Raw genomic sequence first — 14,651 nt, forward strand, 5'->3', positions numbered from 1 at the left:
ATTCCTGCTTTCCCCATATTATAGTTAGAGTAGTAAATGCAAAAATTAGGGATGAGTAATAGGAGAAGGGAGCTCTTATTATCTGCTAAGAAATACACAGAAGAGGATGAGTCAAACCCAGCTCTGAGTGACTGAAGACCTGGCTGCTGTCTACATGCAGTGTTGGAGGTACATGTGGGGCTGAGTGGACTTTGGGAGGAGTTCCTGCAGCATGAATGGCTTGCATTTTGGCAGTTGTTTCACATGTTCTGTGCAAAATCTCCTCTCTAACCTCTTAATGATCTGAATGGTCTTGTTTTTTGTTTTTTTTTTCCAATATGACTGCTTTGGAGATATAAATTGAACTGTTAGTTTTACATATTAGCTGCCAGAAACTCTATTAAGATGTTGTGTTTGGACCTGTTAATAAGTACTCTAGTGTTCATTAAAAAAGGGTTATTGTTTTCATTATCCAGGCAGTAAAGAAAGCTGATCTCGAGGAAGATTAACTTCCATTTATCTTGATCTTCAGCTTTTCAGCTAAATAGCTCAGCTCACAGTTCTGATGTTCCCCTGCATTGTTCTAATGGTCTCAATGCTTTTTCCCCAGTTGAACTGTTCTGCTCATTTCTGATGATTCAGAAATCTGTGCTTCTTCCCCTCTCCTTCCAAAAGTTGTGTTGGTTAAGTGCTGTTCCATTCTGAGTGGTGCTGTGTCCTGTCTGATCTTGGCCACTGCTGAGTCTGGGGGTTTCTCTGGTGCCTTACAATGCTACATTCTGCTTCTGTCCACAGCCTCCAAGTTCTCCTCACAGGTAAATGTTAAGTTGCAGGTAAATGTCGGTTTCCCTGCTGAACCTGCTGGGTTCTGTCAAGTGCTTTCACTGCCTGATATCTGGGAGTGCCCCTGCACTGCAGTGACATTCCTGGCTGGAGCACAAGCGCAGCATGGATGGAGATCTATGGAAATAGAACACTTCCCTTTGTGCAGGAGGGTTTCTCTCTCTGGAGTGTTTTTTCCAGGGGGCTACTTAACAACTTCTGTTAAAGAACAAAAGATTGACATTTATGTCATCAAAATTCTGCTTGCAGAAAGTGATTGAGCATTCCCAGGAGGCAAAGTGAGGAATTTGCATTGCAGAAGAACCTTGGTGCAGGAAATGTGAATTAACCCAGTCACTTCCCAAGAATCAATAAAATGAGCTGATTGGAGTGTCACAGATCTTCAGCACCTCATTTCTGCTGTAGCTGGCTCCTGGCAGCTGGTTCTGGCAGTGAGTAGCTGTGGCTGGAAACAAAGCTGTCTCTGCTACCTTTGTCTCTTTCAGAGCTGGGCACCAAGCCAAATGCACAAACAGAGGGACAAAAACCAGATCGAGTAGCTGAATCATACTAAAATTTGATTTCTAGATGCTGCACGAGTCATGTTTTCTGAAGTTAAAAAGGGGAGGGATGTCTTGGTTTCTTTTGGTTGGTGAGATTCTTGTGGGTTTTGTTTTTTAATGGAAAGCAATGCAGAAGTCTGCAACTGGCATGATGCTAACACTGTTAAATATAAGAGCATTAGCCATAGGCATGGCAGAATCAATTCATCAGTCATGGAAGGCCACTATGCTTTTTTTTTGCCCGTCATTAGCAATTTGCTGAACATGTGTTGGAAAATGGCCACTCTTTCAAATGAGCCAAACCTGTGAGTGTAAGGAATGCTAAGCTGTTACCTTCTGAGGCAAACTTACCTGCTGCTTCTGGCTGGAATATCAGCAATGCAAATTTTTTTTGTTTTATCAGTGTCTGTTTTCTAAGTGTTTTCTCTAGTTGCATATATGATACCTTGTTTGTTTGAAACTGCTTATAAGCACATTGCTTCATTTTGTGAAAGTGGGAACTAACTGGAGGGCTGTAAGAGGATGTTCTGCTGGTGTCATGAATCCATGTTCTTTATGCAGATATCAGTAGCTGCTACTTTTGCTTTCCTAGTATTTTGCTAATAGTATTGGTCTCCTGCGAAGGTGCAATGGAAGCTTTTCAGTTCACATGGTTAGAAACTGATACATGCTTTAGTGATGGTGGTTCAGGCTTTGGTGTGGAATTCTGCTCAGACTATAATGCTCAGTAAATGGAGCATGAAAAATGAGTGAAGCCAAGTGTTATGTACAGAAGAACACACAAAAAGCCATTCACAAAGGAACACGACTACTTGTTTTAGCCTGTGGGTAAATTTGTCTTTAACTGCAGTAAGTGATGAGCACATATTTAGAGCTGTGCCAGAAAGTTTGTTCTTCCACTAACTGTAACTCCTTTGATTTTTGTTGGGTTCATGTATAAATTTAAACCTATCCTTCAGTACCCTCCTGAATAAAGGGTTGTATTATGTTATGGTGGTTAACAGAACAGCATGTAACAGAATCACATGTTACTCAAGGTCCAGGGAGTCTTCTGGAGCTCTAGTCCAATCCCCTCTGCTCACCCAGGTCAGAGCAAGTTGCACAGGCCTTTTAGTATCTCCAGGGATAGAAGCTACATTTTTCCTAGATAACCTGTCCCAGTATGTGACCAGACTCACAGAAAATATTTCCTTGTTATCTTCTATTCTGCTTCCATTTACTTTTTCTGTTTGCATATCTAAATGTACCAATGCCATTTTTGTCTTTTTAGACCTGCTGGACTTTGCTTAGTTCAATTAATGCCTAAGGTTTTCAACAGACTCTGTTTTCAGGGAAGTAACTGCTCCTTCCTTTATCCATCTGAAAACAAATAATTAAAAGCAGTAACAAAATAAGAAAACTTGAAAGGGTGAGAGATTAATTAATTGTCCTCTGCAGAGCATATTGTGAAATAGATTTGTTTGAGCAATGGTGATCCCCCTCCCCCTTATACTGTTTTCCAGTTGGCCTTACATATCTATACAAAGAAGCAAACATCAGGGAGTTTTTTCCTTCTGCCTTCTCATAGAGTTGCCATGAAAAATACTGGTCTGAGACCAGGCAGCAATGGCACTTTGACCTAAGGGGGGATGTCCAGCAGCTGTGTGTATCAACCTCTTAATTGCTGTATTCTTTGTCCAAACTAGAGAGCTGCCCATGGGAGTTGTGTGAGATGTTAATAATCCTCTTGTGTGTGGCAGTTACTTTAAATGATCTTAAAAGCCTTCAAGCAGAAGAAGATAAATAGGGAACTGCTCATAAGCTGGATGTTGCTGTGTTACAGTAGATCTCTGCAGTTTAAACCAAGCTCTGTGCTTTCCTTCCATCACTCCTGTCTGATCAGTTGTACTCCAGGATGCAGAAAAGAGGGGGCAACAGCTCAGGGGCATCATCACTGCAGTGCTGGGCTCCCCAGTACACAGGGAAACAAGGATATGCTGGAGAGAGTCCACCAAAGGGCTAGTGAGCTTATTGAGAGCTTGGGACAGCTGGGTCAACCTGGAGAAGAGCAATCTCAGGGGGTCTTGCCCATGTGTAAAAATTCCTGGCTGGGTAAATGTTGGAGGCTTCTTGGTGGTATCCAGTAGAAGAACAAGTGGCTATGGGCACAAATGAGATAGAGGAAATTCCTATTTTTAAATAAACATTTTAAAAATGTTGTTGGGCTTTTTTTCCTGTCAGAATAGTGAAACACTAGAACAGATTCAGATGTCTACCACTCGAGGTGTTCCCAATTTGCCAGAAATTGTTCTTGCCTTTTCTCCCTGGGGTTAGGAGAGGAGCCTGCAGGGGCAGTGAGGCAGAGCTGTCACTGTTGTGGGTGACCACGTTTGTGATATGCTGCAGCAGCTCTGCAGTTGCTGTCAGGGCTCTCCACCTGTATGGTGAGACCAGTGCTGGCCCTCATCAAGAACCACATCTTGACCTCTCTCCCTTCCAGTGTCTGGGTGTGCAGAATACATGGAGTGAGGAGGTTTTATCTCTGCTCAGTTCCCTGTGGGAGAAGAAAAAAATCTGCATATGAAAAAAGAAGAAGAGGGGATTTAGAGACAGTTGGAACTGCTTTTAATCTAATTTGTAGTTCCGTATCTGAAGATAGTTAATGCTGGGTGTTTCAGAAGCAGCATATTGGTCTATTTTTCTTAAATCAGATATGATAAAGTTACCTTATTTTTCAGGAGGTAAGCTTTGGGAGAGCTTTTAAATATGAAATACAAAAATCTGGTGACTGCTGGGTCAATATTGTCTCTCTAAGGCTGTGCTAAGGACAGCCTGGGACATCACACGGATTCATCCATTACTGGTGGTGCCTCTTAGTGCTACTTCACAGACCCTTTGTGCAAGGACCCAAGATCCCTGCAAACCCTTCCTGGATGCTCTTCCATGAAGGTGGATGCTGATGGGAACTGCCAGGATGCACCTGCAGCTGCCGTGACATCCATCCCCAGGAGCTGGAGGAGGTGAGGAAGGAGTACAGCAGCCCTGTCATGAAGGACAGCGGTGTGCGCTCCTGCAGAGCCGAATGCCCACCCGGAGGGAGCCGTGCTGGGAAAGGCAGCGCTTGGACTTGTCGCTCCTCCCGTCCCCAGGAGCTGTGGCCGTGCCATCCGGGATAAGTCAGCAGAGGGCAGCCCTTTAACGCCAGGACTGTGCGGCTGAGGACCGCTTTGCTGCTGCCCTGCTGGCGCAGCCTCCCTCCACAGGGCTGGAGGAGCCGACGAGCGGCTGCTTAATGACAGTGCCATTGACACCTCTAGCGATGGGTGACAGGGCGTGTGGCTCCCAGGGAGGAACACCCATAGCTGTGGTGTACCTGGCCTTGCACAGTGTTTGTACCTCCCGAGCCTTCCCAGATTTCCCCTGAGCACACCGGCAGTGCTGGCTGGCTACGTGTGCAGCTGAGGAGTGATGTCTGATCTAGATACCCCAGCACTTCATTTGCCTCTTGCTTTGGCAGAATCCACAAGCTGTGCAAAAATTGTTGCTTAAGGAGTTCTTCACGTGTGGACCTGGGGCAGTTTGTGCCTTGGCTTTGCTATCAAGAGGGGTAAGTGTACAGATATCATTCTAAGGCCACTTTCTGGTTTGTTTGCTTGTTGTTTGTTTAAATTTTGAAGTACTAGAAATATATTCAAACATCACAGCTGTATCTCACAGGAATTTTGAAGCTGGGAAATGGAAGATGTAATGACATCCATAATCCTCTTCATAGTCCTCCTCCTGCCTGACAAGAAAAGCACATCTGGACCTGGAACTGAGTCTGGCAAGTTCCCTGCAGGAATGCAGGACCCTCCCCAATGCAGTGGGACACTTGGTTTATTACCTGCTGAAGTTAACCACATAGGTAAGGGTTTTTCTGGGACAGGCTCATGTGCAGGTAGGTGATAGAAAGGCCCACAGATAAGCAGCAAAAGCAGTGAAGAATGGGATTCTTGGCTGATAATATTTAAGTGCCTTTTATCTTGGAAGGCTTGAGAAATTAAATCCTAAGCCTGCCACTAACACTTCAGCACGTTTGGGAGGCTTGTGGAGCTGGTTCAGGGGTCCCCTATATATGGTTCCAGACCTTATTTCAGCATCAGCTGCAAAGACAGATACTTGTCCAAAAAAAAAAAAAAAAAAAAAAGAGATTCTTCCTTAGTGCATCTTCTTTGCTATAGTGCTACGGGTAAGTGGGAAATAGACCACTATCAGTCAATATGATGTCCTCTGCAAATTTTCTCTTCCTGTAGTCTGTGCTGTCCAGCAGATCTGGGGAGGAGGTGTGGCAGGAGAGCTGTTTAGCCCAGGTTTGCTACACCTTCCAGCATGTACCTCACTGGGGACTACATGATCCTGCTGCTGACCCTCTGATCAGTTCAAGCAGGTGTGGGATCAAAATGACATTGGGAGGCTTCAAGGCTGTAGTCTCAACAAAAAGGCAAAGGGATGAAAATGTTAGCACATTTGAATCTGTGAGTTCCCCATGGCAGACTGGGTTGGAGAAAGTTTGGTTATCTGAGGCAGTGCAACTCCTCAGCACTTCCAGAATGCCCCTGCGTGTCCTGATAAACCATTACTGGCCTTTTTTCTCTGTGTAAAAGGAGATGAAAACTACCGTCCTTGCAGGTCTGGATTTGTCTGTAACAGCAGTGCTGTGGCTGCTGTTGTCTTGCCTTAACACTTTTTGTGCTTGAGACTCTTGCTCTGATGTTTAGTCTGCCCAAGAGGGAGTCACAGCTCTCTGCTTTTCTGTTGTTTTCATGTGATGTGTCCTTCCCTTTGCTCTTATTTTCCCTTTCATGCTTTGCTTCAAAAAACAGCCTAATTGTTCACTAGTCTTCCCTGGCTGCTGAGCTCAGGTCAGTGTGATGCTGATGGGCAGCTCCTTGGAAGCTGGCACTGTACCAGGCTCAGCATCTTGGTCGGAACCTTTTGCTTCTGGATAAGAAATAGAGTGTGTGCTTTAGGGAGGGTTTTATTTCTTGTCAAGTGACTATCACAGCACTCCCCGGACAAACACTGCTTCTCAGAGCAGTTCCTAGTGTAGCAAGTGGAAGGCAGAAATGGCTCTGCCAAAGATGTTGACCCCAGCCACTGGTGTGGTCTCTCCTGCAGTGCCCAACACCCTGTGAGGAACCACAGGGGCCAGGAGCTCTCCCCAGCAGCCAGGATGAACAGGGCCACCCTCACTCTGACAAGCATAGTTGTGTTACCTGTCCTTTTGTGGCTAGATGAAGGAGACCTAATAATTTTATTGCCAGTTCATTGCAGGGCAGTCACTGGAGGCTGTGCTGTGAGGATTTGAAGTGGTTGAGAAAATCTCTGCAAGAACATTCATGGGTGTAGGGATAAGGATGTGAACCTCGCTGTGCTGCTACTGGAATTGTGCATCACAATGCTTTTCATTTAACTTGGGTTTGGAAGAGCTTCATGTTTGTGAAAATGCAAATTCTTTAACTCATCAACTTCTTCCTTTTCCTTCCCATATCTAAGAGATATTTGATAATTAACAATACAATTTCAGATGTTTTGAAGTAAAACAGATTTGTTTCTGATGTAAAAAAAAACAGATAAATGTTTCATATGAAATAGTGACTCCTGCCCCTTCAGTGAACTGCTAAAAAGCAGAACAATAACTGGCTTGCATGCTTTAGAAGTCACAGATAACATTCTGAATGGCCTGGATCATAATGGCTGTATTCATTACCCCCTACAAATTGGCTCTCATAATTAAAACTCTTTCTCTATATGTTGTGTGACTTAAGGCATGCCTGTAATTCCAGTGAGATCCTTGTAGATAGTATTTAGTCAGTCATGGAACAAAGTGTGTAAATTCCTATGTCTATATGGAAACTTTATTCAATTCAGTATCTTGCTGTGAAGACACAACACACAAAATTATTAAAAAATAAAGCTTTAATGAACAAAACAAAGGCTCTATTGTAATTTCAAAATCACCATCCTTCAAAGAAGTGCACAATGACAAAGTAATAAGGCGTAGGAATTGAGTCCTTAGGAATCTTCTTTTCATATCCTTACTTCTTGGTTTTGCAGCTGGGCAAGCAAATGTGATCATGGCCTCTGTAATCAAAGCACTTTCCTATAGTAAAGTCTATAGGTTGGATCTTTTCCTCCTTTAACTCCAGCTCTCAGCTCAGCTGCAGACAGCTGTTCCAACCCTTCCCCTCAGTGGGGTGTAGGGGGAGAAGCAGAAAGGAGGGTATAAGTGAGGAAACTAAATACAGTTCAATAAGTAAAGCAAAAGTCACTCACACAGGCAAAGCAAAACAAGGAATTCATTCACAATTCCCCAGGGCCGACAGGTGTTCAACCATCCGCAGGACAGCAGAGCCCCCTCACGAGTAATGGTGACTTGGACACTCCGAATATCCCCACTCCTTTCTTCTGACCCAGCTTTACACCAGCCAGCTGCTGCCATAGGGTGTGGGATGTCCCTCGGATCAGTTAGAATGAGCTACCCTGGCTGTGTCCTCTCCCAAAACCTTGTTGCACCCCCAGCAATTTCTGGGTGGGGTGAGGAGCAGAAAAGCTCTTTCCTTGACTCTGTATCGACGCTGCTCCGCGGGAAGGAAAACATCCCTAATTACCAACACCAACACAGTTTCCAGCACAAATCCAAAACACAGCCCGCTGCCGCGGAGAAAAATAAATTTAACGCGGCCCCAACCAGCACAGAGATGCTTAGTAGAAAGGTCTTGTTCTGGATCCAGCTTAGCCCTGCAGGAGCACCTGGCAGAGCAGGGACATCAGCGGCCCAAGCGGAGCCGTGCCCCATTCGGCACCGAGTCTCTGTCGTTCTCAACATCCAGCCCGTTCAGCCGGAGGCTGCTGGTCCCTGCACGCCGTGCCCAAGTCGCTGCTGCACCCCCGGAGCTCCGCCGCGATCCTGCCCTGCGGTACCCGGGCGGCTCCGAGGCACCTGCGGCGGGGACAAAGCGGGGCAGGGCGGGGCGGGGCGAGCAGGGGCCGGCCCAGCCCAGCCCGGTTCAGCCCAGCCCGGTTCAGCCCCGCAGCTCCGCCCGCCCCGGCCGCGCCCGCCCCGCGGCGGCGAGGGAGCGCGGAGGGGAGGGAGGTTGAGGCTCGGATCGTATCGTATCGTATCGTATCATGTCGCCATGTCGGACGTGAGGAAGTTCACGAAGCGGCTCAGCAAGCCGGGCACGGCGGCCGAGCTGCGGCAGAGCGTCTCGGAGGCGGTGCGCAGCTCCTTCGTGCTGGTGAGCGCCGGGAGCGGCCGCGCCCGGGTCCGCTCGGCGAGGGGCGGCAGCGGGAGGAGCCCGTCAGCGCTGGGAAGGGACAGAGCTGGGCTGGGGATGCGCCGAGAGCGGGGAGAAGAAGAGGAATGGGCTGGAGAAAGGGCAGAGCTGGGTCGGAGCTTGGCAGAGCGGGGGATGCGCAGGGCGCGGCGGGGCAGGATTTGGGAAGCGCCGGGCAAGGGATGAGGAGGGCGCGGCTGGGCAAGGCAGGGGACCGGGATCTGTCTTTGGGATCCCCTCCGTGTGGCTTGTGCCGTGCCATCCCGCCGGCCACCCCACCTGCCGCCACCGCGCCCCTCTGAGCGCTCAGAGCCGAGAGGGGCGCGGGGAAGCGGAGCTCGGTCCTGGCGAGCCCTGGGGCTGGGTGGTGGCAGCAGGAATTCACGGGAACCTGTGAGCGAGAGGCTCTGAGCAAACAGGTGACGGAGTGACAGGGGGGCAGGCAGTGGGAAAGCGGCACACGGATAGGGCAGGACTGAAGGGCACGACCCGGCGAGGTGGGAGGCACAGACGCTGGCGTGAGCCGGGAGCCCCATAGATCCAGGGAATAGCGCTCTAATGTCTAGGGTGAAAGTCAGGTGCGTTATCAGATGCGTTTCATCCCGGCGTGCGGGATGCTGCAGCAGGTTGTCTTTGTTGTGCTCACAGCTGTGCAAACGGCAGTGCTGTGCCCTGGGAGGATGCCCGGGTCAGCTCGCAGCTTCCCGGGGCTTTGTTGGATATGTTTCACTGGTGCTCATTGAATTACTTTAATGTGTAATCAACTTTGACCTTGACTTTGATGGAAGGAAGGTTAGGCAATGGGATATGCTGAAAGTGCGGTACAAGTTCAGCAAATAATTCCCATTAGTTCTCCACTACTAGATTGAATGGCATGTGCTGTTAAATAAATTTGAGAGGTTTGAACATTTCTTTTAAAAACAGAGTTTGCTTGTGAATTTGCAGATTTCTAAATCTGAAAAAAAGCCATGGTGATAATTCAGCCTGATTTCCTCGTGCTCGTTTTTGCTTCCTATGTGCAGTTGTTTGGGGATCCTTATGGGCTTCCATGTGATTTGCTTTCCCTCTTTCATCAACGATATACAGGGACAAAGGATTTGTACAAGCTAATGGAACTTTCAATTAAAAATAGAGTTGCATATATGGAACCAGAAGAGCTTTGGTATCCTACAGGCAAATGGTTATGTAGTGCCTCTGTGAGGTTTTGTCTCTCAGAAGGGGAAGAGATGGGTGGGACTGCAGATGAAGATAAATAAAACCTTGACAGGAACCCAAAGGAGCCATCAGAGTCTATCAGGCAGCCACTCTTTTTCTGATCCTCTCTAGGGTTTCATTGCCCATGCTGTCCCTGCCAACTTCTCTCTCTTTCTGGCAGGCAAATCCCCAGAGCTGCTGTGCTGCCTCGTGTGTTTGTAGCCAAGCACCAGAGGAGGGTGAGGGCAGGTGTTTCTGATCCCCAGGTCCTGGCAGAGTTTTCTGCTTTCGACAGTTCAGCAGCAACGGATAAATCCCAGCACTTATGCATCACTAGGAAGAACCATAAGGCACTGCAGTGATCAAGGAGTGGGGAAGGAGGTGGCACAAGCTTATAGGACTGTCTCAGATGGCATTTTGACCTTCCTCAGTGATTAAGGATGAGGTTTGCTCCAGCAAAAAGCTGGCTCCCCTCTATCTAGCAGCTCATCCTCTTTGTGAGGAAGGGGATGTCTGTGTGCTGGCTGTTGAGAGGGTACAGAGAGGATCCTGGGAAATGATGGTGGGGAGTGGTGGAGTGAGGGTGAGACTGAGAAGTCATAGTTTCTGATCTTGTTCCCAAGGTGAGTCTCAGTTTTGGTGCTGGTGGTGCTGGGCAGCTGCAGAGCATTGTGTGAGCATCTCCCCAAACCATCTACCCTCTCCTTGCCACAGCCAGTGTGGGGCAGGTGGAAGGGCCCAGCATCAGGACTGTGATCCCTCCCCCTGGGACAGTGCTGAGCTCAGCGGGGATGCAGAGGATGGCCAGTGGGTACATGGGGAGTAGGAGTTGCCATTTGATACTGGATGGAGCAGGCTGGCAGCAAGTGATGCACTGTGTCCCAGAATGTCAGGAGCTGGAACTTTCTGAAGCAGACTGGAATTGCACTGGAACCTGTGCCTGTCAGGATCCCATCCTCTTTCTGCATCCTGGGCACAGCAGGTGATGTTGAGTCAGTAAAAAGTATGTGAGTATTTTAATACTCCCTCGGTCATGTTGTCAAGTGCCTTGGCTGTCTGCTTGCCTTGTGGCAATCACAGCTGAAAGCACAGGAATCTCTGGTGGTGAGCATGAAGGAGATGAAGGGGTGGTGAGCAGAGCTTATGCTGCAGGTACCAGAGCACACACCTTCATCCCCAGGAGGAGTGGGCACCATGGGACTCTCAGTGTGTTGGTTGAGCTCGGTGCTTTGGGCATTCAGGGCACTCCTAGAGACAAGGAACTGTCTGGAGTAAGAAGCTGTTTGTAGTCAGTGAATGAAATGCTCATAAATGAAGATACCTCAGTGAGGAAAGCTTTTAATGTCATGGAAGTGGTCAGCTTGTACAGAGCCACAATGTGTGTGTTAAAGGAGGTGTCTCTCCAGCCAGGAGTGCTGTGTCCAGCCCGAGGGAGTGCAGTGTCTGGTACAGTGTGGTTACAGAGCTACTGTCTTACAGGTGCAGTGAAGCCCATGCCATCTTATTTCTGTTCCTGCTTTTTGATTTATGCCTGTCTAGTGCAAGGAGAATATTTATACTGTTGACTTTGGTAGGCTTTGCTCCTTTGTGCTTGTGAAGAGGAAGCACTGACTATGGTGGTGGTTGGCAGTGAGGGGAGGTTGTCCTTTTCCAAGGTGTCCTGGAGTGCCTGTGTCCACATGCTGCCCTTTGGACCAGCTGCTAGGATGCAGTCAGTGCTGCTCCTGTCAGGGTAAGGAGAGCTGTAACCTGCAGCTGTGGAAGTGAGCACAGGCTGCGGTGGGGAGCTCGGGCACTTTGGGCCCTACGGGGGGGCACGGGGAAGGATGAAGTGCAGTTCACTTGGGGCTCTTGTTCCCTCTTACTCTGCTGCTGTTGCCAGCATCCCAGCCATCATTCTGGCCTTGCATCTCCTTCACAGCCAGGCTGTGTAGGGGAGGAAAAGTTCTGCAGGAATCCCTGAGCGCAGGCACAGCCCTGCAGAGCAGCGCTGGGAGTGCCGGGTGCCGCAGGCAGCCCCGCTCTGTGGGAACCCTGCTTCTCCCTGTGCTCTTTTCTTCAAGAAGGCTGCAGGGCAGATTGTATCAATTTCAGCTTTGAATGGTCCCTGATGCGCGCTACTGATTACAACTGGGGAGGAAGTTTTGGCAGGCTAATTGACAAATAATGTCACTGTTTAAATAAACAGACAAATTTAGTGGAAGTGTTTGTTGACAGGTGGGATAAATGACACACTTGAAAGATAAAGGGAAATTTTAAGTTTGGGTTAAGAAAAGAGCAGTCAAAGCCCCAGTGTGATAACTTTAACCATTCTTAACCAAAAGATGACCTGCAGCTTAAACCTTGGGGCACCAACAGTAAAATATTGTGTTAGAAGTGCATCTTTAGAACCAAAGTGCTGGTGGTACCTGGGAGAGGCATCTGGGCTAGAGCTGAAAGAGAGCAGGCAGGGACCTTTGGCAGTGGATAGAGATGGGTGATTTTGGCTCAGACCTCCAGTGCAATCTCCCTCCTCCCATCCTCTGATGTTGCTGAGTAATAGTGGGAAAGTTGAGCAGCAAGGCAGGAGAACTCAGCTCAGAGGCAGTGGCTGATGTGGGACCCGGGCAGCTGCAGAGCTTGGACACTTGCCAGCAGGATGCTCAGGTGTGCACGTGTGCAGTCCTGTCCTTGCTCTGATGGAAATGCCTGTACACCTCTCCTTCACCCCATCTGCACCCCATGGAGTGCAGTGGGGCATCGTGGAGTCGAGCAGTTTAAGAGCACAGGTGTGTGAATGAGATCCTTTTGACACTGCCAGGACAACAGCAAAGGCTCTTCCTTCTGCCTGAGGAGCCAAACCAGCTGCACTTGTTTGGGTGGGTGTGAGGCCAAAGCTGAGAGACACCCTGTGCCTCCCCTGTCTCTTTGGGATGTGCTCAGCAGCTCTGGGGCCCTGCAAGGAGAGGGGGCTCTGTCTCAACCCACGTGCAGCTTTTCCAGAAGTGTCGTTCTTTGTGTCGTGACAGAGAAATTAAAAGTGTGGGAGGCACGAGATCAGAGCAGCAAGCACTTGACAAAACACAGATGATGCATTTTCCCACAGTGCTGCCAAACCCAGTCATCTGGTGGCAATTTTAAGTCTCGCACAATTGCTCTGATTTTCTTTAGATCATTTCTATACAGTTTAACTGAAGATGCATTTACTGCTTTGCCATGAAGATTTTAGAAAGGATGCAGAGCCATAGTGTCTTATCTGAGAAGGAGCAGCTGCAAAAGATTACCCACATTGGGTAAGCCAGGCCAGGGGAGCATCTCTGGGTACCTGCAGGGCACGGCTTGGTGGCACCCAGGCACTCATAGGTCTGGACCAGCAATGGCAGTGTGGGAGAGCCTCTGCTTGCAAAGAACTGTGTGGATCCTTGCCATGCAGAGGTATTCAGAGCAAGTGTCTGCTCTCTGTGTTACATGGTGCTGTGGGATGTGCTCCCTGAAAGCTCCTGTGAGAGGGTGGGCAGTGTGCCAGGAGAAGATGGGTTTTGTTTGATCCTGGCTGGGCTGGGCTTCTATGGGTGGCTCAGTATCAGACAGACACAAAAAGGAGATCTAGACCTCCTTAATGGTGATACTAAGGAGGTTTTGACTAGAGGCAAAAAGGCATTTTGTTCTTTCTGTGGTTTTTTTTTCAGCTTAAACTATATTATTAGTGCCTCAATTTATGCTCATACAGAGGAAATCAGCTTTCTGCATAGAATCCTCTTTTAATAAGCTAAATTCACTTTGATCAATGTGAAGCCTGTTTATATGCAGCGTTTGTAGTGATCTTGGCACTCAAGAGAGACAGAATATATGCGTGTTCCCTCTGGGGGTAGTCAACATGCTGTGTTTGCACAATTTACATAGAAAACCAGACATATATGGGGCCTGGGAGGAAATTCTCCCCCTACGTAAGTGGGCAGGAGTTTTGCTGTTGGTTTAACCAGGGCAGGGCTTGCCTGCTGTGCCCAGGTGCCTCCAGAGTTGGCCACCTCAGCTGGCCCTGGGACTCCTGTGGAAAGGTTTGTGGAGAGAATGTTGTTCACAGGGGCTTATTCAAGAAAACACTTAAAAGCATTCTTAAAATTCATCACATGCTTTCCTGAATCAGGGCTCCTGTGCCCTGAGGGGCTGGATTCAGCCCAGGGCTGGCTGAGTGCCATGTGCCAGGGAAGTGTCCAGGTTTGCTCCTGCCTGAGCACACACCAGTTGTGGACTGGATGAAGGGCACAGCTTGATGGGGAGGAGCAAGGCTCCAAGTACACTCTGCAGCTGTTTGGGGACAAATCTCTGGCATACCTCCTACTGATACCCAGTCCTCAAGAGATGGAGTAATCCCTTGCTCTTCTATGAGTGTCTCTGCTGAGGTATGACTGTTACAGGATGAGCTGCAGTCAATGTGTCTAGTTCTTGAGGTTTCTGGAGGCAGTGACAAGCTTTTGATGGGCACAAAATCTTATCCTTCCCAAGGCATCATTTAAATGTGTGTGTCCTCCTGCTTGTTATAGGAAAGCTCTTGGAAGAGAGCAAACCATTCAGCCCTTGTGTGTGCTTATCTCTTAGCACATTTTGCTAGCTGGGGTTTTAGCACTCTCTGGGCAAGGTTGAGAGTGGTTGGTTCTGTGCTGAGGACAATGTCATGAAACTGCAGGTGTCCCTGCATTGTTAGCATCTGCCCCAGCCTGCCACCGTCAGTGCAGTGAAACGCCTGGAACAGATGGTTGGTGGTGGTGCCTGCAGCCAATGCCAGCACTGCAGCTGGGATTTGTGCACTCAGAAT

The 14,651-nt window shown here is 48.5% G+C and overlaps 1 protein-coding gene across 3 annotated transcripts in view; it reads left to right on the forward strand.

The window, feature by feature from the left end:
• The first annotated feature begins 8,491 nt into the window (after nt 1-8,491).
• The window catches only part of DOCK11 (dedicator of cytokinesis 11), a 77,251-nt gene continuing 71,091 nt past the window's right edge, over nt 8,492-14,651 (forward strand). For all 3 annotated transcript variants that reach the window (XM_062503016.1, XM_062503017.1, XM_062503018.1), the window contains exon 1: nt 8,492-8,623. In XM_062503016.1, coding sequence (XP_062359000.1) covers nt 8,522-8,623 — 102 coding nt within the window. In that variant the 5' untranslated portion in view covers nt 8,492-8,521. The remainder of the gene's footprint in view (nt 8,624-14,651) is intronic.

This window comes from Cinclus cinclus, chromosome 15, assembly GCF_963662255.1.
Source record: "Cinclus cinclus chromosome 15, bCinCin1.1, whole genome shotgun sequence".
NCBI classification, from domain to species: Eukaryota; Metazoa; Chordata; class Aves; order Passeriformes; family Cinclidae; genus Cinclus; species Cinclus cinclus.